At 45.1% G+C, this 24,498-nt stretch overlaps 1 protein-coding gene across 5 annotated transcripts in view; it reads left to right on the top strand.

Moving 5' to 3' along the window:
- VSNL1 (visinin like 1) overlaps positions 1-24,498 on the top strand; it is a 199,211-nt gene that overhangs the window by 68,629 nt on the left and 106,084 nt on the right. For 3 of the 5 annotated variants that reach the window (XM_068143003.1, XM_068143001.1, XM_068143004.1), the window contains one exon: positions 7,442-7,608. In XM_068143003.1, coding sequence (XP_067999104.1) covers positions 7,447-7,608 — 162 coding nt within the window. In that variant the 5' untranslated portion in view covers positions 7,442-7,446. The remainder of the gene's footprint in view (positions 1-7,441; positions 7,609-24,498) is intronic. The other 2 variants (XM_068143005.1, XM_068143002.1) reach the window with 1 other exon arrangement.

Raw genomic sequence — 24,498 nt, 5'->3', positions numbered from 1 at the left:
TCTTTCCTCTCTTTCTAACCCTCTGTGGTGGGTGGAGGGGTAAGGCCAAGAAGCCTCCTCCCTTCCCCCCTTGTAAGGTAAAAGGGAAAAAAAAATTGAAGGGAAAGGAAAAAAAACTCACAAGCTGAATTAGCAAAGCAGTGGAGCTATATTTACAAAGCAATGTAGGGTATGCAGGGGAATATTTACAAATTTACAATATCTACAATATATACAAAGATATACAACAGAGTAACACAGAAATGAGAGTGACCCCCTCGGTAGAGAGGGGTTCCCCACCTCCGCTCTCCCCTCTCTCCCCCCCTTTCCCCAGAATGGGATAGAAAGAGAAAGAAAAGAGAGGGAAAAAAAATGTTAGAAGCAGTTTGTGTTAATTGGAAAGGAGTTAATATACAGGCCTGGTATCTTGTTTTCAAGGCCGAGGCCTTGGCAGAAAGCCCAGCACAGAGACAGAGCTGCAGAGCTGCTGCACCGTGGAAAGGCAGAAGCAAGACTGACAGAAAAGTCGTGGAAATGTCCAGTTCACTCCCAGTTCCGAAGGTGCTTCCTCCCACTCGTCCAATGAAATTAGTTTAGACTATTCCTTCCGTTTACCAACTTCCGTCCACCATATTCCCTTTCTTAAGGGGGCAACGTCAACCGGCCACACCCTCTCTGGGGAAAGGGGGAGAGAGGGGGGAGCAGAGGTGGGGAACCCCTCAGCAGAGGGGGGAACTCCCATTTCTGTGCTACTTTGTTGCATATTTCTGTATATATTGTAAATACTGTAAATTCTGTATATATTCCCCTGCATATCCCATGTTGCTTTGTAAATACACAGCACTCACTGCTTTGTTAATTCAGCTGTGAGGTTTTTTTTCTTCACTTTCTGTGGGGAGGGGAAGGCCCGGCCTTTCCCTTCCAACCCCTCGACACCAGGCTAAGCAGCCCCAGCTCCCTCAGCCTCTCCTCACAGGGCTTCTGTTCCAAGCCCCTCACCAACTTTGTTGCACTTCTCTGGACACGCTCCAGCAAGTCAACATCCTTTCTAAACTGAGGGGCCCAGAACTGGACACAGTACTCGAGGTGTGGCCTAACCAGCGCAGTGTACAGGGGCAGAATGACCTCCCTGCTCCTGCTGGCCACACTGTTCTTGATGCAGGCCAGGATGCCATTGGCCCTCTTGGCCGCCTGGGCACACTGCAGGCTCATGTTCAGCCTACCATCAACCAGCACCCCCCGGTCCCTCTCTGCCTGGCCACTCTCCAGCCACTCTGACCCTAGCCTGTAGCAGTGCATAGGTTTGTTGTGGCCAATGTGCAGAACCCGGCACTTGGATGTGTTAAATCTCATGCCGTTGGATTCTGCCCATCTGTCCAGCCTGTCGAGGTCCCTCTGCAGAGCCTCTCTACCCTCCAGCAGATCGACCCCTGCCCCCAGTTTGGTGTCGTCTTCAAATTTACTGATGATTGACTCAATGTCCTCATCCAGATCATCAGTAAAGATGTTAAAGAGGATGGGGCCCAGCACTGATCCTTGGGGGACTCCACTACTGACTGGCCGCCAGCTGGATGTGGCACCATTCACCACCACTCTCTGGCCTCGGCCATCCAGCCAGTTCCTAACCCAATACAGTGTTCTCCCGTCCAAGCCACAGGCTGACAGCTTGGCCAGGAGTTTGCTATGGGGGACGGTGTCAAAGGCCTTGCTGAAGTCCAGGTAAACTACATCCACAGGCCTCCCCACATCCACCAGGCAGGTCACCTGATCATAGAAGGAGATCAGGTTGGTCAGGCAGGACCTGCCCTTCCTAAATCCATGCTGGCTGGGCCTGATCCCTTGGCCATCCTCTAAGTGCTGTGTGATTGCACTCAGGATGACCTGTTCCATGATCTTGCCTGGCACTGAGGTCAGGCTGATAGGCCTATAATTCCCTGGCCCATCCAACCGACCCTTCTTGTGGATGGGCACCACGTTGGCCAGCTTCCAGTCTTCTGGGACCTCTCCAGTGAGCCAGGACTGCTGAAAAATGATGGAGAGTGGCTTGGCCAGCTCCTCTGCCATCTCTCTCAGCACCCTAGGATGGATCCCATCTGGTCCCATGGACTTGTGGGGATCCAAGCAGCTGAGCAGATCACCAACTACCCCATTCTGGAACAGAGGAAAACTATGCTGCTCCCTGGCTCCTTCTGCCAGCTCTGCAGGCCAGCTGTCTGGAAGACATTCTGTCCTGCTAGTAAAAATTGAAGCAAAGAAGGTGTTAAGTATCTCTGCCTTTTCCTCATCCTTTGTTACAACGTTCCCCTCCGTGTCCACCAAGGAGTGGAGGTTGTCCTTGCCCTAATATATGAGACTCTTATATGAGACTCTTAAGCTTTCTTGCAGATTGTAATTCAATTCCATAGGAAAATAACTTTAAAATGAGAAGACACAATGAGTGCCTCTAATTACAGGAAGGCACTGTTACTGGCTTGGCCATTTTATTCAGTCCCTCATCTCAGGAGCTGATAGATTATGCACTGCACTTTGTTGGAGCAGCAAATAAGAGTACAGAACTCAACAGTCACAAATTAGGCCTTCCTCAAATATTGTGGAAAAAATAGTTTCTGAGAGTGTTCGTCAAGATGCCATCTGTGGTTTTCATTTACTAGAAGATATTATATGGTGAGGTATATCAGGGATGTTTGGAAAGTGTTTGGGACTTAATGGACAACCTATGAACAAGCAGCTGACCAAAATTAGGGACCTCAATCACAGAGGCACAAAACTGGTGTCTTGTTTCTCTGAATATGATGACAGAGTATGTTTCCCCAGTTCTTTATTCATGTATTCTTATATGCATGCAGACCCACTTCTTTTTCCGTTATTTTTATATCCACTTTACTGAAAACAACATAGCCAACTTTGAAAGATGGTGCTGAGATTCACAGTTCTGTTTCTACCTCTGTGTAGAGCCAGGTCCAAAGGCTGTATAGTGAACATGATAAATAGATAAGAGGTTTGTTTTTTTACAGGAAATGTGTCAGTCAAAACCATCCAATTTTTTGCCCATTGAAGACACTCTTTTTCATGTGTAAGTGTCATTGAGTTAAATATTAATGGAGATAAGAATCCAAGAGAAAAGAGTCAAGTGAAAGCACACTTGACTAAATTGAGAGAGACAGAAGATGCCTTATGAATCTACCTGAGGTAGTTACTATAATTACTGAGAATCTTTAAGAGTCCTCTGGGTCCTAAGCAAAGCACCTTATGGCTGCAAAGTGCAACACAGTTTAAAGACGGAAAAAAAAGAGGAAATGAACAGGCCCCTTAAATATTAAAACAAATAAACCAGTCTGCTGTTTCACTTAAAAGCCATCTGAGGTGGAGCTAGAAATGTACTGTACTCTCTCTATATATACTTCAGTCTACATGGGACTGAGCCAACTTAGATCAATGTCATACATGAGAAGTTGAAGAATAAAAAGATAAGGCTGGGACAATTGTTCTAAATGCTATAAATTGCAAACCTGTTGTTTAGTCAAAATGGCCAATTTCTGGATACCTGTGCATACAATTAGGTCTGTGGCAATTAGTAGAAATATTGAACTCTCCCATATTAAAATCATAGAATTGTTTCAGTTTAAGATCATTGAGTCCAACCATTCTCTAACTCTACAAAGTCTGGTGTTAAACCATATCTCTTAGCACCACATCTATGCATGTTTTGAACACTTCCAGGGATGTGATTCTACTACCTCTGTGGGAAGCCTATTCCAGTGTTTGGTAACCATTTCAATGAAATTTTTTCTGATATCTAATTTAAACCTCCTCTGGCGCAACCTGAGGACATTTGCTCTCATCCTATTACTTGTTACTAGGGAAAAGAGACCAACACCCACTTCACTGCAACCTCCTTTCAGGTAGTTGTAGAGAGCAATAAAGTCTGCCCTGAGCCTCATTTCTCCAGAATAAACCACCCCAGTTCCCTCAGCTGCTTCTTGTAAGACCTCTTTACCAGATGCTTCACCAGCTTCCTTTTCCTTCTCGAAACCTGCTCCAAAACCTCATTTTTCTTGTAGTGACAGCCCCAAATTTGTGCTAAGTTTACCAAAATGTGTGGATGGGACCTTTGCAAACCTTAATTAACACCTCCTTGCAGCAGGTTCTCATAGTTCAGAGAAGATGCAGGGCCTCTAGCAAAAACGTACAACAGTCAACAGTTCAATGTCCCAGTGGAGATCAGTGACAGGTGGCATCCTTCAAAGGTTGTTCCTGGGACTAGTGTTTAACATCTTTGTCAGTGATATGGATGGTGGGATTGAGTGCCCCCCCCAGCAAGTGTGTGGATGACACCAAGCCATGTGGTCTGGTTAGCATGCTGAAGGAAAGGGAATCTATGCAGAACTTGGACAGGTTTGAGAGGTGGGCCCAATCCAATCTCATTAAGTTCAACAAGGCCAAGAGCAAGGTCCTGTACCTCAGTAAGGGCAGTCCCAAGCACAAATGCTGGCTGGGCAATGAGTGGCTCATGAGGGGTGTCAGCTGATGGAAAAAACTCAATGTGAGTCAGCAATGTGCTCTTGCAGCCCAGAAGGCCAACTGTATCATGGACTGCATCAAAAGAAGCATGACCAGCAGGATGAGGGAGGTGATTCTCCCCATCTGCTCTGCTCTTGTGAGACACCACCTGGAGTACTGCATCCAGTTCTGGTGCTCTCAAGAGGGAGGATGTTGAACTGCTGGAGCAGGTCCAGAGAAGGGCCACAAAGATGATCAGAGGCCTGAGGCTGTGGAAGGGGATGAGAACAAACTGGAGAACATACTGTCCCTTGGCAAAGGGGAGATGGGTCATGGGGTGTTTCAGGAAGACACCTAGTGTCACTAGTAGTATGGCACAGGACAATGTGTTGGCCACACACAGAGTGGGAGAAATGGTTAAATTTGTTCTTTCTCAAGGAAGGTTCCCATAAAGGAAGTTATATATTGATTTGTTGGAAAAGAGAAAAGCATATCCTTCTGAAGAGAAAGAAAAGTCCTCTTGAAAACAAGAGAAAATTCCAAAAGTAATAGAGTAATATCAGGAAGAGGTGGTGATATGGACTAGAAATCAATGCATTCAGTGACATGCTGCAGTTAAAGGCAGAAGCTATTCTGGAAGATAAAAATGGAAATGCTAAGCCAGGCTCAGGAAAGAAATTATTCACCACTCTGCAGTGCTGTCTGTCATCTGATTAAAAAAAAACAACTGAAAGACATCTGTCACAGAATTTGAAAAAGTTAAAGAACGGGATTTCTTAAAAATCTTCGCAAAGGCTTTGGTAAAATGCCAAGGGACCTGGAGAGACCTATAAGGACCAACATGAGTAGCAGCAAAATTACTGTATTTATCTATACACACATGCATATTCTGTGTTTCTGTATGGTTTATGTTTAATAGGTATTCAAAATGTGCATAATGTAGTGGGTATCTCCAGCATTAACCGTATTTCTTCTAACTCAATTAAATACAAGCAATACATTGTGTATTCACTACGAAACTATTAAGTGTATATACTTAAATGTATACTTCTGTGTATATATACACACATCTGTGTGTGTATATAACAATTACACTTATTTTTCCATTTTGGTTTCCATCATTTTTTGAGATAAAGCATGTGGACTCTTGCATTGCTTGTTCCAAGCAGATCACGTAGTGCTGTGTGTTGCAAGCCTGTCTATTCACAGCCTTGTGAGGAGTAGCTGTTAACAAGGGTGTCATATCAGAAGAGACTTTCAGGACAAAAGTAAATAGTTTCATAGTTTCATAGTTTCATAGTTTCATTCAGGGTTGGAAGGGACCACAAGGATCATCTAGTTCCAACCCCCCTGCCATGGGCAGGGACACCCCACACTAGATCAGGCTGGACAGAGCCTCATCCAGCCTGCTCTTAAACACCCCCAGGGACGGGGCCTCGACCACCTCCCTGGACAACACATTCCAGGGTTTCACCACTCTCATGGTGAAGAACCTCCTCCTCACATCTAGCCTGAATCTCCCCACCTCCAGCTTCATTCCATTCCCCCTAGTCCTATCACTACCTGAGATCCTGAGAAGTCCTTCCCCAGCCTTCCTGTAGGCCCCCTTCAGATACTGGAAGGCCACAATTAGGTCACCTCGGAGCCTTCTCTTCTGCGGACTGAACAGCCCCAACTCCTTCAGTCTGTCCTCATAGGAGAGGTGCTCCAGCCCTCTGATCATCCTTGTGGCCCTTCTCTGGACACGCTCCAGCACCTCCACGTCCCTCTTGTAATAGGGGCTCCAGAACTGGACACAGTACTCCAGGTGGGGTCTCACCAGGGCTGAGTAGAGGGGGAGAATCGCCTCCCTCGACCTGCTAGCCACACTTCTCCTGATGCAGCCCAGGATCTGATTGGCTTTGCGGGCTGCAAGTGCACACTGAGAGCTCATGTTGAGCTTTTTGTCCACCAGCACCCCCAAGTCTCTCTCCTAAGGGCTACTTTCCAGCCAGTCACTGCCCAGCCTGTATTTGTGCCTGGGATTGCCTCGACCCAGATGCAGGACCCTGCACTTGCTCTTATTGAACCTCATGAGGTTGGCTTGTGCCCACCTCTCCAGCCTGTCAAGGTCCCTCTGGATGGCCTCCCTTCCCTCCAGCGTGTCTGCTGCACCACACAGCTTGGTGTCATCAGCAAACTTGCTGAGGGTGCACTCAATGCCACTGTCTATGTCCCCCACAAAGATGTTGAATAAGACAGGTCCCAGGACTGATCCCTGAGGGACTCCGCTTGTCACTGGCCTCCACTGGGACATGGACCCATTGACAGCCACTCTTTGGGTGCGGCCATCAAGCCAGTTCCTTATCCATCTAGTGGTCCACCCATCAAACCCATGTGTCACCAGTTTGGAGACCAGGATGTGGTGCGAGACAGTGTCGAAGGCTTTGCTCAGGTCCAGGTAAATGACATCAGTTGCTCGCCCCTCATCTATTAATTTTGTCACCTGCTCATAGAAGGCAACCAGGTTGGTCAGGCAGGATTTGCCCTTGGCAAAGCCATGCTGACTGTTCCCAATCACCTCTTCACTATTCTTTTGAGCGAGTAGTGACTCCAGGAGGATCTGCTCCATGATCTTTCCAGGCACAGAGGTGAGACTGACTGAAGAATTTTGTTGACATCCCTGAATCTGTGAAGAAAAATAATTGTTATATTCAAAGAAAAAGGAAGCTTTTTCAGCTATAATGTAAAGTAAAGGTAGAAATTGCCTAACTTATAGGCAGATGAGCAGCCTGTCTCCAGGCCTGAAGACTCCACCATTTTCATCCTCTAATATTCAAACATAGCTTAGATTTCCATCTGCTAATGAATCTGTGATGTTGCATTTGACTAAAAGCACAAAACAAGTAATAGGTTCAAGCTTTGTTGCTAATTCCAGTTTAAAATGTTCACAGCTGATTGTGTTAATTTATTTCTTCTTAAGGCAGAATGGGGAAACAGAATAGCAAGCTCGCCCCTGAGGTGATGGAGGATCTGGTGAAGAGTACGGAGTTCAATGAACATGAGCTAAAACAGTGGTACAAAGGATTTCTAAAGGACTGTCCAAGTGGTAGACTGAACCTTGAGGAGTTTCAGCAGCTCTACGTAAAAGTAAGTTATTTATTATGTTCCTTTTATTTAACTATAGAAAAGATTGCAAAACAATGCAAAGTAAACATATGATCAAGAGCTGCCAGTCATCTAAACTAAGGAGTACCTTTGCAAGGAGAAACAATAGTGAAGGCAAGGAGATAAGCAGGAAGTACTACTCTCATCACACCAGTGACTCATAGCCACAGTGACCAGAAGTTTAGAAAAAAGCTGTAATTTATGGACTTCTTTCACCTCTGAAGAGTGATTGTGTTCCTGTTCAATTAACAGCACTGTACCTGTGCAATGCCACTGGAATATAAACTGTGTGACTTCTGGACCTGCTCATATAAAAGACTGTCCTTTAGATTTCCAAAAAAGTGAAGTTCCATAACAATATGTGCTGTAAATAAATAATGCACTGTGCACATAGGATTTCTTTCTCTAAATTTTAAGTCTTGCCTTCCCCCCCGCCCCCATCTCTTTGCCTTCCTTAGATAGAAGACCAAAACTGGGCAGTTCAGTTTTAGTTTTACTTGTCATTATTTAATCAAGTGCAAAGTCATCTTTTCCTTATATTTGTTATGAATTTATTCTGTAACAGGAAGAGCATGGGGGGCAGCGTAAGAAGTGTATTCATACTACAAAGATAATTATCATTCAGAATCAAGTATCTGCCTAAAGGTCAGTCACTTCAAAGTAATTTTAATTAGGGAAAATACTGAATGGCGATGAACAGTAGGATCAGAGCATTCATAAATACAATGTGAGGCTGAATAAAAATAAAAAAGCCTTTGAAATGTAAGTAGTTAATATCGAGTACACTGAAAATTTCTGCAAGCAAATGGGACTGTCTTCTCCCGTCAATGCGTGCTACAGTCCTTCCCTAAATTCCTTCAGCCTTGAACCAGATCGCTTGGAAAAATACTACCTAACCCCTTTTTTCCTTCTAATGAATGATCTAACAAAAAGGCCAACTCCAACTTCCATAAATAAGCTTCTGTCCTCATATTTTATTATGACTCGAGACGTTGCCTCACAATCCTCTTCGTAAGAAACAACAAACTTTGCAATAACTGTTGTTTTCAGATGAAGGAACTTTTACTGCCTCAGGTTTTGTGCTTGTTAGTGACTGCTGAGTCTTTAAACAGTACTCTAAACAGTACTTTAAACAGTACTCGCTGCACATCCAGAAAAATCAGGCATCTAAAAATTTCTCATGCATATTTCTGAAGAAAGTAATTGGTCTTTACGATATATGGGTTCCAAATAAAGTATGCCAACTATATAGTTATTTAGAAATAATTATTTTCTTTTGGGCAAATCACAGTAAAGAGATTTTTATTTTGTGTATGTCTGTGTTGTGGGGGAAGACATCTTCTGAAAATAACTTGAAACTGCTAGGACTTCCTTCATTCAAAGAAATATTAGAAGTGTTCACAGATATTTTTACCCTGAAAGGTTGGACTAGATGATCCTTGAGGTTCCTTCCAACCTGGTATTCTATAAATCTATGAAAACAGTAAAAAAAATTACTTAACTCATGAAGAAATACCAGAGTTAGGTAAACTTGTTACTGTGCTTACACCAACAGTAGTGCAAAAGCTAACATAAAGAACACAACAGTATTTTCCTTTTGAAATTTGGAGACAGCTCTGTAGTCCTACTAAGCCGCAATACTTGGCTTTTAGTTTTATGGCCTCATATATTTTTAGATATGCACATAAAATGAGATTGTCTCCCTTGCTTTGGTAGTTCTGGGTTTTGAGATTGTTCTGTAATGCTACTGTCATATATTTAATCCAGTTTATTATCATCCTATGTATAATGTTTCTATACAGAGCAAAATACTAATTTTGCAGAAGAGAAATACAGTGAGCTGTAGAAAATCCAGAGCTTTTCTTCTCCTTCTGTCACAGAAATACTTGTAAAATAACAGCCCTGGGCTGTCTGAGGAGCTAATAATCTGAGTGTTGGCTGTGGTGGCAACTTCTCCTATGTAGGACATTCTGTCCACCCCAGCTGCTGGCTGCAGACAAAACCCCAGATATGAAATTTGACCTTTCCAGGAGGAGCCACCAGCAGGAGACTCAAATCATTATGATTACATTTACAGCATTTCAGTTCCTATAATGCATATTCAGGGTAAAAATGCATGCAGCATGTATTGATTAGTAATTCCTCTACATGAACATACTTATAGTTGGGAGAGATGACATTTATCTCATGCTCTGAACTGGAGTTTATTGAAGATTTCCATAAATTAATATATTGGAAAAGAAATACATGACTTAGATCAAGAAAGTGTAAATCTGAAAGTGTAAATCAGCTTAAAAAGCAAGAATATTTTAGATTTTACCAGGAGCAATACTTAGAGGTTAATTTCTTGATTATCTCTACTTCTCTTCCATCATAATTGCAGAGTGGTGTGCCCAAACTCAGTGCACAGAAACTAATTTTTTTGGATGAAACATAGCTAGATGATGTGTGCTGGGATCACTCCTAATATATTACTGTATCTAATGCATGCTAATAGGCTAGAATTGGTCTAAAGTAAAACATCCAGAACATGTATGATGTGGATGTCAGGTCCTCAGAACAACTCTTCCACTCTACATATTTGTATCGATTGTACTGTGCTGTTTACTAATGTAGATGAAGACTGTATTGACTAAAGGGAGAATTACTCTAGCTTGGCTTGGAAGCCTTTGCTATTGAAGTTTCCATTATGATACAAATCATACACTGCTTAAAATAAATAGTTATACAAAAAGACTGCAGGGGAAAAAAAAGAAAGAAAATGTAGCACTTTCAGTGGGATTGTCTTAAACACTGTTTAGTCAAGAATACCTCTTTTAAATAAGCAGCTATTAAGCAGAATATATGCTGATGCATATAATAATAAGAAACCAGGTTGGAAGAGACCTTCAAGATCATCGCATCCAACCCATCAACCAATCCAACCCACCTAAACAACTAACCCATGGCATCAAGCACCCCATCAAGTCTCCTCCTGAACACCTCATTGCCCTCTACAACTACCTGAAAGGTGGTTGTAGCCAGGAGGGGGTTGGCCTCTTCTCCCAGGCAACCAGCACCAGAACAAGGGGACACAGTCTCAAGCTGCGCCAGGGGAGGTTCAGACTCGAGGTGAGGAGGAAGCTCTTCACCGAGCGAGTCATTCGGCATTGGAACCGGTTGCCCAGGGAGGTGGTTGAGTCATCGACCCTGGAGGCGTTCAAGGGGAGATTGGATGTGGCACTTGGTGCCATGGTCTAGTCATGGGGTCTGTGTTGATAGGTTGGACTCGATGATCCTCGAGGTCCTTTCCAACCTAAGTGATACTGTGATACTGTGATACCTCCAATGATGGTGACTCCACCACCTCCCTGGGCAGCCCATTCCAATGGGCAATCACTCTCTCTGTATAGAACTTCTTCCTAACAGCCAACCTAAATCTCCCCTGGCACAGCCTGAGATTGTGTCCTCTTGTTCTGGTACTGGCTGCCTGGGAGAAGAGACCAACATCCGCCTGTCTACAACCTCCCTTCAGGTAGTTGTAGAGAGCAATAAGGTCACCTCTGAGTCTCCTCTTCTCCAGGCTAAGCAACCCTAGCTCCCTCAGTCTTTCCTCATAGGGCTAGTGTTCCAAATCCCTCACCAACTTTGTTGCCCTTCTCTGGACTCATTCCAGCAAGTCAACATCCTTCCTAAACTGAGGGGCCCAGGACTGGACACAGGACTCGAGGTGCAGCCTAACCAGTGCAGTGTACAGGGGCAGAATGACCTCCCTGCTCCTGCTGGCCACACTGTTCTTGATGCAAGCCAGGATGCCATTGGCACACTGCATATTTCGCGTTGTTTGCAATCTAACAAGTTCATTGAAATTATTGGTGGATTTTTGGGATCCAGAATCCATGGTTAAGTATTAGGGCTCACATTTCCCTCCATGGTACTGAATGACATCAATGCTTCAGCAGTTTCTGAAGCCATTTATTTCAGAATTGCTCACGTAGTGTAAGCCCTGAGCCACAAAGAGACCAAGTAGCTGACCCTATAGTCTGCACAGAGCACAGGATGAGGAGAAATTTGTGGAAAACATTCTGAGGAAGCTGAAACTCAAGCCAGCAACATGTTTACAACAGTGTGTTGTAAACAAGTCTGCCAACGCAAAACTACAAGGTAAAGCTCAGGACAGGAATTTGTATGAATAAATTTTTTTCCCGGGTATGTGCATCTGATTTTTTATGGGAGTTGTGTCTTTCAAGTCTCTCCTGCACCTAGGACATTAGAAGTCAAGAGAAGAAAAAGTCAATTTTGCTTTAAGTAGCAACGATAACGTGAATGCTTTATCTTTAGCACAGTGGTTTTTGTACTCATCAAGCTGTAGAAAACTCTGAATCAATTATTGTGCCCCTGTAACCAGTTTGAATCTGCACTGCTAACCATCTCATTGCTCCACCTGTGATGAGATATGCCCTTCTGGGCTGCTAGCAATATTCCAGTTAACCACTTTTCTGTGGGAAATAGTGGCAAGTAGTATTGGACAGGATAGAACCTACAGGTTCCATCAGAGAAAATATCTTAACTATTAAGCTTAATCTTTGCTTGCTTCCTTAATTTTCCTTTTCCCTATCCTGAAAAGTCCTTAATTCTTTTATTTTACATCAAAGAACATTAGCATTGTGGGCAGAGAGCTAAAGGAATTAATACACTATGGTGGGTTTGAGAGAAAGGCCCAGCCTTATTGCTCTCTACAACTACCTGAAGGGGGGTTGTAAACAGGCAGAGGTTGGTCTCTTCTCCCAGGCAGCCAGCACCAGAACAAGAGGACACAGTCTCAGGCTGCGCCAGGGGAAGTTCAGGCTGGAGGTCAGGAGGAAGTTTTACACAGAGAGAGTGATTGCCCATTGGAATGGGCTGCCTGGGGAGGTGGTGGAGTCGCCGTCACTGGAGGTGTTCAGGAGGAGACTTGACAGGGTGCTTGGTTACATGGGTTAGTTGATTGGGTGGTGTTGGGTGATAGGTTGGACGTGATGATCTTGAAGGTCTCTTCCAACCTGGTTTATTCTATTCTCCCCCCACAAAGAGAAAAAGAAATAAAAACCACAGCTAGCCAGCCGGAGGAGCAAAAGGGAAATGCTATATTTACAAGCAATTTTTAGGGAATGCAGGATATATACACAATTTACAGTATTTACAATATATACACAGAAATATACAGCAAGGTAAAAAAAAAAAGAAACAATAATACAGGAATGAAATTCCCGCCCCCCTATGGAGGAGGGTTCCCCCCCTGTACCCCCTTCTCTCCCCTTTTTCCCCAAAGAGGGTTATGAAGAGAGAAAAAGAGCAGTTGTTAATTAACGCAGAGTATGTTAGTAGGCCTTATCTGTCCAAGGTCAGTCTGGCAGGGAGCCCAGAGGCAGACGAGCGGGAAAGGAAAAAGGAAAGGAGCGAACTGAGGAACGTCCCAGTTGCACCTAAGCTTAAAACTGCCTTTTTTACCAATCCACCAATGAAATTAGTTTAGAATATCTGGTTGTTTTTGTCAACATTCCAAAACATTCAGCCATAGTGTCCCAGTACTGTCCTTTTCTTAAAGGCACAGCCTCAAACGGTCAGTGTAATTAAAATATACCAGCAAAACATTCTAGACTGTTCTATCACCCTGTAGGATTTCTTGTGGTCTAGAGGGCCAAACACTTTCCTTCAGCTCTTTTGAGTTCACGGGGTTTAGATGAATATGCCCTACAATGTGTAAGTGTGCATAATCAGTGCTAATGTTCAGAGGAATTATGCATGCTTATTAAGTGGAAAATAGGCTTCTATATTGTGATACTCATTGTAACTGGGTCACTGAACATGAGAAGCATGTTCTCTGGATTAGTATCTGTGACCGGTTGAGACTGTCCCCTTAAGAAAGGGAATATGGTGGACAGAAGTTGATAAACGAAAAGAAGGATCTAAACTAATTTCATTGGTAGAGTGGGAGGAAGCACCTTCTGAACTGGGAGTGCAGGAGGGTATCCTGGGCACTCCTTTCTATCAGTCTTTCTTCCGCTCCTCTGCCGAGCAGCAGCAGCTCTCTGTTCTGGGCTTTCGGCCAAGGCTTTGGCCTTGAAACTGATAAGGCCTGTATTAACTGCTTTCCAATTAACACAACTGCTTCTAACCTTTTTTCTCTTTCTCTCTCTTTCTAACCCGCTCTGGGGAAAAGGGGGAGGGGGGGGGAGAGCGGAGGTGGGGAACCCCCTCAGCAGAGGGGGGAACTCTCATTTCTGTGCTACTCTGTTGTATATCTTTGTATATATTGTAAATTTGTATATATTTCCCTGCGTTTCCCTGCTTTGTAAATATACAGCATCCCATTGCTTTGCTAATTCAGCTGTGAGGTTTTTTTTCCTTTCCCTTCAATTTTCTTTCCCTTTACTTTACAGGGGGGAGGGAGGAGGCTTCTGGGCCTTACCCTTCCAACCCTACGACATTTTTTTTTCTTGGCTTACCCAACGTGCGGCAGATAATTAGTTTAATTTATTACTTGATTGATTTAGTGTTTTCTAGCTGAATTAGCAAGCATGAAGGTGTTGTGGTTTGTAGAACGACTATTCTTTTCAATTTTTGGGGCTCTGGTTTACAGATATGGTTTGGGTTTGATTTTGGATTACCTGGGTAAATATTTGGTGCAGACAATTTATTTGTGGGTTATGTATAGAGTTAGACTATGGTATGGAAAATGTGTGGATTTCTTGTGGCCTGCGAGATACAGAAATGTTACCTCCACCACTCTCCCAATTGAGATAAAGGGTTTTAGGATTCCGCTGGAGGAGAGAGTAACTTTGGGTGATGCCTGGGATCCAAAGGTGATTTATTTGGTGTGTATAATCCTGCTCTTGGTGATAATTAACGTGTATCTCCTGATTTCTTTGCGGCGAGAGAGAAAGGTGTCCAGAGCTTGTTTTGTTATTAAAACTAGATCAAAAAGAAAACGCCGTGGCTCTGGATCAGTCCCAGAGTCATCTAGTGATGAGGAGTGTGGAGAATCTCTGTCAGTTAAAAAGAGGGCTAAAAAGTTAATTGGTAAAGAAGCTCTCAATGACTTTGCAGCTGACTCTGGCAAGCTGCCAAGGGTGTCAGCTGGTATCAACATGGCGCCTACTCGTTCTCCTCTTCCTTCTTCTCTGTCGGCCATTAATGGACCAACGTCATTTCCGCCCACTCCCTCAGTGGGACCAGAAGTCACTTCCCCAGCAGCTGATTTATCTCAGGACCTGTCAGCTTCCATTAAGGTGGCTGTAAATTCAAACACAGCTCCAGTTAAGGTGGCTGTTTTAAAGACTAGAAGCGGAAAGACCAAAGCTGATGGAGAAGAAGAGCAGGAGACTGATCCTGGTGAGGGGCCCTCTACTCTAAGAAATCCTGCTGAGGAGGAAGAGAAGGTTTGTTTTAAAGATCTAGCTAACCTAGTGAGATCAAAGCAGGATAGAGATGAAGCTAGGAAAGGAGCTGGCAAAGGTGGTTCTCAGCTTAAAGAGATCCTTGAGAAAATGACAGCAGGATTATTTGGACAAGAAGTTCAGGGAGAGGAAGAAAAAGATGATATTTTGGAGTGTTCGTCACCACGTGAGGAATTGCGAAATGTCCGTAAAGATTTCACCAGGGCAGATAAGGAGCCAGTTCTAGCTTGGCTTAGTAGGTGTTATGATACAGGTGCTCCAGCTCTAACAGTTGGGGACAAGTCAGCAGCTCAGTTAGGAACTCTCTCAAGGGATAATGGAATAGATAGACATCTAGGCAGAGCTCTCGGTAAGGTTAATCTGTGGATATGCCTTTTAATGGCGGTTGCCCTGAGATACCCTTCCTGAGATGATCTTCCATGGAATCCTAAACCCTGGACTACCATAGATGAGGGAATTAAGCGCTTGAGAGAATTTGCTGGTAGAGAGCTACTCTATGGTGATGTGGTGGGTTTGGAAGGGGTAAGGCCAAGAAGCCTCCTCCCTTCCCCCTTGTAAGGTAAAAGGGAAAAAAAATTGAAGGGAAAGGAAAAAAAATCTCACAAGCTGAATTAGCAAAGCAGTGGAGCTATATTTACAAAGCAATGTAAGGTATGCAGGGGAATATTTACAAATTTACAATATCTACAATATATACAAAGATATACAACAGAGTAACACAGAAATGAGAGTAACCCCCCTCGGCAGAGAGGGGGTTCCCCACCTCCTCTTTCCCCTCTCTCCCCCCTTTCCCCAGATTAGGTTAGAAGAGAGAGAGAGCGAAAGAAAGAAGTTAAAAGCAGTTTTGTGTTAATTGGAAAAGCAGTTAATACAGGCCTGTATCTGGACTTCAAGGCCGAGGCCTTGGCAGAAAGCCCAGCACAGAGATAGCTGCAGAGCTGCTGCACCGTGGAAAGGCGGAAGCAAGACTGAAGTACCAGAGTGCCCAGTTCATTCCCAGTTCACTCCCAGTTCAGAAGGTGCTTCCTCCCACTCTTCCAATGAAATTAGACTATTCCTTCCGTTTACCAACTTCCGTCCACCATATTCCCTTTCTTAAGGGGGCAACATCAACCGGCCACAGGTGAACATGAAACTCTGAATCCTGATGACATTCCTGTGGGTATTGGTCTTGCTAAAAAGATCATCAAACTTGCTCCTTCTAATTATGCAAACATTCTGGCAAGCAGAAGTTAATTCAGTTAATTCAGCTGTGAGTTTTTTTTTCCTTTCCCTTCAATTTTTCCTTCCCTTTACTTTACAGGGGGGAGGGAGGAGGCTTTTTGGCCTTACCCTTCCAACCCTACAACAGTATCAGAAACAATCACCAAGAGTCCTTTAACTGGAAGGGTAGGGTTGAGAGCAATCATGATGTAATGCTAACATTAACTAAAGTAATTTATTTGGTGATTTTATTGCACATCTATTACTTTCTCGTTCCAGAGAGGGAGAGAGACTCAGTTCTTATGAATATTCCCATGTTGTGAAATTTGAGGCACAAACGAGGCCAAAATATCAACAGCTAGACTATTTATTACATAAATAAAGTGGACATAAGAAGGGGAGAGGGAGAAAATAGAGAGTGAGAGAGAAAAGAGAGAGAGAAAAGGAAAGCAATTATATTACCACACCCCTCATCCCCCCCAAGACAGCTTGAGTCTGTGGAGGAAAGGTGCTGCAGGAGACGTTTGGTCTGTAGAGAAACGGTGCTGAGGTTTTTGCTGGAGAATAGCTGTGGTCCTCTGGGCAGCCTCTTCTCTCCATGAGTTGCAGCAGGCAGAACTTTTCCTCCTCAGCGGCATGGTCCTTCTCCTGTGTTTTCCTTCACCTCCGTTTTTCTTCTAAAGTAGCAGTAGTGGCTCCAGTCTTTTATACAGTTTTTAGTCTTTAGGTATGTGTCCAAGTATTGTCCCTCAGGAATTCAGAGGCAAGGAAATCATCCTTAGGTAAATGTCCAGGTATCGTTCCCCTGGAAATCTTTCTGTGTATTTGGGCAAGGTTCTGGATGGAGGGGGGGGGCCTCTGCCTCCTCCGTCTCCATCCAGACAAGCCCCCACACTCCTTACACATCCGGAAACAGGTGGTGAATCCATTGTGTCACCCTTCCCAGGCTACTTGATGGGTGGAGATTATCTTGCCCTAAAGGCGTGATGGCTGGGTCCTTGGGTCCATTGTTGTAGTCCAGTGTTATCACGATGCAATCACAAGCTGATTCGCATCCAGGATTGGTCTTCGCACCTTCCTTCCAGTGGCTCTGCCCAACACATATCAGCTATTGTCTGGGCAAGCAGAAAGTGATTTTATCTTTGTTGAGTCACACCAAGAGAGACAAACTTTTAGTCTCTCACACCACCCCGTCAATCAAAGATAAAAGCAAGCAAGAAAGAAAAGAAAGGAAAGGAAAGAAGTTTTAATTTTTACAATAAACATAAGTTTTGATTGGCTAATTGCACAAATCTGTTGTACACCATCATTAGACACAAACTGCATATTGGACACTACATGTTGAATCACTGTATACAACAGGGATTTATACAAGGTGAAAGATTAACAATACTAACAAAATCAAACCAGGTAATTAAACAAGGTGAAAGCATCCTTGTTCCTCCTGGAAGCCAGGAGAACAAACCCATACCACCCCCCCCACCCCATCAGTCCTTCAGTTTGGAATTGAAGTGCCAGATCTGAATGTCTGCGGGGCTATGGAAAGTACAGTCCTTGAAGAGATGTCTTCTGTGATGCAAAACTTGAGAAGTCTTCCATACTGCAGCAAGGCAAGTCCTTCTGACAATACATCAGGTAGTCTTCAGCATTAGAACTTAAATAACAGTTAATCTTTAGCATTAGAACTTAAATAAGAAACACAACCTTGAAACATACAAAACTGGTATTTCCAGTTTCCCATACAGAGCCACCCTCTCAGGTGATATCCCTGCAAGAGTTTGCTTAATTACTTTGAATGGATCTGTAAGTATCGTTGATTGTTTCAGGTTCCCTCAAAGCCAAGCTAAACACAAACAAAAGCTTTTTCCCAAACCAAGTACAATTTTTTTGGTGATGATCTGACTCATGCTTCACCCCCCACTCACCACTGAGAAGTGAAGCCCTTGGCTGCCCTGGGGGGCATACCCCTCCCCTCACCAAATGGTCCTAACAAGAGGGGAGCAGTGGCCTCAGACTTCCTTTTAGGCTCGGGCCAGCATTTCACAATGATTTCTAATTGCCTCGTGGCTACCCCATCAACCACTTCTTTTGGAATACCTTTCTTCTGACCCACCCCCCACCAATATTGCCGGGTATTCAAGTGTTCCCTGCCCCTAGCCAGGTGCCTACTAGGAATATGGCGCAACTGGCCCTGGGGCCTTGGTGGGTGAATCATTTTCACATGTCTCAAGCCTCTAGTTTGAGGTTTTTTAATTTCCTCAGATATACTATACTGCCTGGCATAATCTAATAACTCCCTCCCCACGTCTTCCCATGTCCTGGAAGAAAGTGGGGTGCCAGCTATTTCTTTTTGGAGCTGGATACCTCTTATGTTTAAGCGAGTCAGGGAGACCCCTGATCAAAGGAGTCATTCTGTTTGCATCCACTAGGAGAGAAAGGGGGGATTCAAAATGATGTTTTAGTTCTCTTTCATATATCATTTGCAGGCATGCAGCCTTTTGCGCATTCTCCATTATGTGATTCATCCCTCCCTGCAGAACTATAGGTTCCCCTCTCTCCTTTGGATCAAACCCCCCTGCCCAGTAGGCAGTTCGCTGGGTAAGGCTCCAGGGACCACTCCTATTTTTCATGGTTAGAAAAACATTATCACCCCAACAGCCCATGGCTTCAGCTTCTGTTAACATAATCTGATCACCTCCAGTTTTTGAAACTCGCCAGACATATTCCACCTCAGATTCCCCAGCAGAGCGTGCAAATTCTTTACAAATTTTGGCCAGCACAGTGTAGGAGAAAGGTGCATCTTTAGTTGTGACAGTGGGGGTAGATTCCCCATCCTCATATAAAACTTCAGTTTTAATGAGAGGTCTAACATGCACAGCAGTTTCCTTAGCTTTTGTCAGTTCTGCCTGAGGGTACATAGGGGCAGACTCCAGGTAATTCACACCCTCTTTTGAGTCCAAATACTAATTTTGCCTCTTCTCCTTTTCCAATTGAATTTTAAGATCTGCCACTACGTCTTTCAAAGTGGCAACGTGGCTTTGTAGTGACAAAACTAAGTCCTGCAAAGAGGAAATAGAGGAATGGCATGAGCAGGAGAATAAAACTTTCTCCTTCACTGTGGTGGCTAAACAGGCTCCTAAAACCACACAAATAAAAGCTTTGCCTTTCCCGGCTTTTGCTCTTGCATCTTTCTGCAGGGCCACAATTCTATCAGCCACACTCTGGAAATTATGCCAATGTTCACGGGCCCAGTCAAGTACCTGTACAGATGGGCAGGCACCGTGAGCTTCTAAAAGGTTAAAAAGTCTCTCACTCCTGGCCATCAGTTTTGTTTCACAAAGCATTTCTTAATAGGGCACTAAGTTTCACGGGGAATCCAGATCAAAACACTGTTTGTACCAACAAAATCTTCCCTGGAAAAACATACACTTTTAAAAGGCTTACTCCAAAATAATCTTCTCCAGGAAAAATACACAATAGATTTTTTAGGAGAGGTCACACACAAGAAAAAAAAAACAACAACAAAACAACAACCTGGACAACAACCTCGTGAGTCCTTCAGACGACTACCCACTGCTGGTCTTTCAGGTGGGCAGTGACGATGTAACAATGAGAGGCACACAATCTATTAAAAAAGACTTCAGAACCTTAGGGCAAATGCTAAAGGGATCAGGGGCTCAAGTCGTGTTCTCTGCCATCCCTCTAACGTCAGCAATGGATGAGGACACACTGAGGAAGGGCCGACAGATCAATTCATGGCTCAGGGGCTGGTGCCACCGACAGGGCTTTGGGTTCCACAATCATGGATTGGTTTTCAAGGCACCTGAGCTGAAAACAACTCATGGGACACACTTGTCCCAGAGGGGGATAAGAATCCTGGGGCAGGAATTGGCAGGGTTCATTGATAGGGCTTTAAACTAGATTTGAAGGGGGAAGGGGTTAATAGTCTCCTGCTGGCTGGTGACAAACAGAGGGGCAGCTCACCAGCAGTAGAGAGAAGGAGAGCTGGAAAGGGCTCTCAACTTGCTGCCCTGAGGCAAGCCACGAATGATCCACCAGGACATTCTGTGGAAACCGAGGGGATTTGGCACAAGAGGAGGACAGGGCCAGCCCAGCTGAAGTGCTTCTATGCAAATGCACGCAGCTTGGGCATCAAACAGGATGAGTTAAGGGCCACTGTGCTGCTGGGATGTCACGACACAGTGGCTGTTACTGAAACTTGGTGGGATGAATCCCATGACTGGAATGTAGGCATAGATGGGTATAAACTCTTTAGGAAGGATAGGCAGGGAAGGAGAGGAGGAGGTGTTACCCTCTATGTCAATAGCCAGTTGGAATCAGTGGAGCTCCAACTGGGGAGGGATGATGAGCTAGTTGAGAGTGTATGGGTCAAAATTAAAGGCAGGACAGGGGAAGAAGATATTACTGTGGGGGTCTCCTACAGGCCACCTGACCAGCAGATCCAAGCAGATGAGGCCCTCCATAGGCAAATAGAAGCAGCTTCCAGGTCACAAGCCCTGGTCCTCATGGGTGATTTCAACCACCCGGACATCTGCTGGAGGGACAACACAGCAAGGCACCAGCAATCCAGGATGTTCCTGGACTGCATAGAAGACAACTTCCTCCTCCAAATGGTAGAGGAAACAACAAGAAATGGTGCTATGCTGGACCTTGTTCTCACCAACAGGGAAGGGCTGGTAAGCAATGTGAGGCTCATAGACGGCCTTGGCTGCAGTGACCATGAAGCAGTTGAATTTAACATCCTCAGGGCAATCAGGAGGAAGTATTCCAAGCTCACAACCCTAGACTTTAAGCGTACAGATTTTGATCGCTTCAGGGATCTGCTAGCCAAAGTGTCGTGGGACAAAGCCCTGGAGGGAAGAGGGACCCAGGACAGCTGGTCAGTATTCAAGGACCACCTCCTCTGTGTCCAGGAGCTCTGTATACCAACAAAGAGAAAAGCAAGTAAGAATGCTAGGAGGCCTGCCTGGATGAGCAAGGAGCTACTGGACACACTATTACTTAAAAGGAAACTCTACAGGAAGTGGAGAGAAGGACAGGTAGAACAGGGGGTATACAAGGAAGCTGCCCGAGCAGCAAGAGTCCTGGTTAGGAAAGCTAAAGCAGAGTTTGAATTGAATCTAGCCAGGGAGATTAAAGGGAACACTAAGAACTTTTACAGGCATATTAATGGGAAGAAGACGACTAGGGAAGGTGTGGGCCCCCTCAGAAAGGAAAATGGTGACATGGTCACAAGTGATGAGGAAAAGGCTGAGGTACTTAATAACTTCTTTACCTCAGTCTTCACTGCAAGGGCCTCTAGCCACACTCCTGATATTATGGAAGACAATGCCAGGGACGGGGAGGAAGAACTGCCCATTGTAAGTGCAGATCAGGTTCGTGATCATCTGAAGAACCTGAAAGTGTTCAAGTCCATGGGACCCAACTGGATACACCCACGGGTACTGAGAGAACTGGCAGATGAGGTTGCTAAACCCCTCTCTATTATATTTCAAAAGTCATGGCAATCTGGTGAAGTCCCCACAGACTGGAAAAGGGGAAACATTGCCCCCATCTTCAAAAAGGGTAAGAAGGAGGAACCAGGGAACTACAGGCCAGTCAGTCTCACCTCTGTGCCTGGAAAGATCATGGAGCAGATCCTCCTGGAGTCACTACTCGCTCAAAAGAATAGTGAAGAGGTGATTGGGAACAGTCAGCATGGCTTTGCCAAGGGCAAATCCTGCCTGACCAACCTGGTGGCCTTCTATGAGCAGGTGACAAAATTAATAGATGAGGGGCAAGCAACTGATGTCATTTACCTGGACCTGAGCAAAGCCTTTGACACTGTCCCGCACCACATCCTGGTCTCCAAACTGGTGACACATGGGTTTGATGGGTGGACCACTAGATGGATAAGGAACTGGCTTGATGGCCGCACCCAAAGAGTGGCTGTCAATGGGTCCATGTCCCAGTGGAGGCCAGTGACAAGCAGAGTCCCTCAGGGATCAGTCCTGGGACCTGTCTTATTCAACATCTTTGTGGGGGACATGGACAGTGGCATTGAGTGCACCCTCAGCAAGTTTGCTGATGACACCAAGCTGTGTGGTGCAGCAGACACAATGGAGGGAAGGGAGGCCATCCAGAGGGACCTTGACAGGCTGGAGAGGTGGGCACAAGCCAACCTCATGAGGCTCAATAAGAGCAAGTGCAGGGTCCTGCATCTGGGTCGAGACAAATCCAGGCTGGGCAGTGACTGGCTGGAAAGTAGCCCTGAAGACAGAGACTTGGGGGTGCTGGTGGACGAGAAGCTCAACATGAGCTCTCAATGTGCACTTGCAGCCCGCAAAGCCAATCAGATCCTGGGCTGCATCAGGAGAAGTGTGGCTAGCAGGTTGAGGGAGATGATCCTCCCCCTCTGCTCAGCCCTGGTGAGACCCCACCTGGAGTACTGTGTCCAGTTCTGGAGCTCCTATTACAAGAGGGATGTGGAGGTGCCGGAACATGTCCAGAGAAGGGCCACAAGGATGATCAGAGGGCTGGAGCACCTCTCCTATGAGGACAGACTGAAGGAGTTGGGGCTGTTCAGTCTGCAGAAGAGAAGGCTCCGAGGAGACCTAATTGTGGCCTTCCAGTATCTGAAGGGGGCCTACAGGAAGGCTGGGGAAGGACTTCTCAGGATCTCAGGTAGTGACAGGACTAGGGGGAATGGAATGAAGCTGGAGGTGGGGAGATTCAGGCTAGACGTGAGGAGGAGGTTCTTCACCATAAGAGTGGTGAGGCACTGGAATGGGTTGTCCAGGGAGGTGGTCGAGGCCCCGTCCCTGGAGGTGTTTAAGAGCAGGCTGCATGAGGCTCTGTCCAGCCTCGTCTAGCGTGGGGTGTCCCTGCCCATGGCAGGGGGGTTGGAACTAGATGATCCTTGTGGTCCCTTCCAACCCTGAATGAAACTATGGAACTTCTCAAGGAAGTCACACTATTTCCCTGAGAGAACCCACACTTGCAAAAGCTTCTCAGCTTTTGTACCTCAAATTTTCTGGTACACCAGGACAAGAAAAAAAACCTGTTTCTTAGGGAAGAGTCACTCTGCTTCCCTGAGAGAACACACACCAGCAGAAGTTTCTCAACTTCTGCTTCAATACTGGGCTTCTCGGGAAAGCCACACATTCCCTGAGAGAATACATACTTTACAAATATCACCAAAACTGGGTTTCCCAAAACAGGGTACTGAGAATTCTCGGGGAGGTCACACTATAAAATCAGCAGTTGTACCCCAGTTAATCTTCCCTTTTGAGAACTCCCACACAGTCTCTCTGAAAATTTCACTTCATCCTTCTCTGGCCACATCCCTCTCGGGAGAGTGAAAACACGAATCTGGACTCTGCACTCACTTTGTATTCAGAGGACGTCTCAGGCACACACACACATTTTGGGGTTCTCAGAAATGCAATAATCTTGCTGTGATACTTTCACTGCACGGGAATCCTGCTGACTATGCCAATTAATGTCTCGGTCCGGAGACACAGTTTTTAAATATTCCTGTGTTGTGAAATTAGAGGCACAAACGAGGCCAAAATATCAACAGCTAGACTATTTATTACATAAACAAAGTGGAAATAAGAAGGGGAGAGGGAGAAAATGGAGAGGGAGAGAGAGAGAAGAGGGAAGGAATTAGAGTGAAGTAGGAAGAAGATTATATTACCAACGGTCAGGGGTGGAGAGAGTCCAAGATACCTTGTGCTGCCCCGTGATGTTTCCAGCATGTGGTGCCGTCTTCTTTCTTCTGCTTTGACAGTGTCACTCAAGTCTTTTTATACAGATTTTTAGTCCTCAGGCAAGTGTCCAGGTGTTGGTCCCCAGGACATCATCCTGGGAAATCATCCTTAGGTAAGTACCCAGGACATCGTTCTGGGAAGTCAACCTTAGGTAACTATCCAGCTATTGTCCGCCATGAAATCTTTCCAGGAAATCATAAGTAGCCAGGTATCGTTTCCCAGGAAGTTTTTTGTGTAGTTTGGGCAGTGGTCTGGATGGAGGGGGGGGCCTCCATCTCCTCCCACCACCTCTACCTGCCTACACCCTCATTACACATCAGGAAACAGGTGGTGAGTCTATTGTGTCACCATCCTCAGGGTACTTGATGGGTGGAGATTGTCTTGCCCTAAAGGCGTAATGGCTGGGTCCTTGGGTCCATTGTTGTAGTTCAGTGTTATCACAATGCAATCACAAGCTGATTTGCATCCAGGATTGGTAG

Source organism: Melanerpes formicivorus, unplaced genomic scaffold, assembly GCF_026170545.1.
Source record: "Melanerpes formicivorus ecotype bairdi unplaced genomic scaffold, bMelFor1.0.p_v2 SCAF_9, whole genome shotgun sequence".
In the NCBI taxonomy this organism is placed as follows: Eukaryota; Metazoa; Chordata; class Aves; order Piciformes; family Picidae; genus Melanerpes; species Melanerpes formicivorus.
Note: the sequence above shows the minus strand (reverse complement) of the source record. Positions and strands in the feature narration are given on the sequence as shown.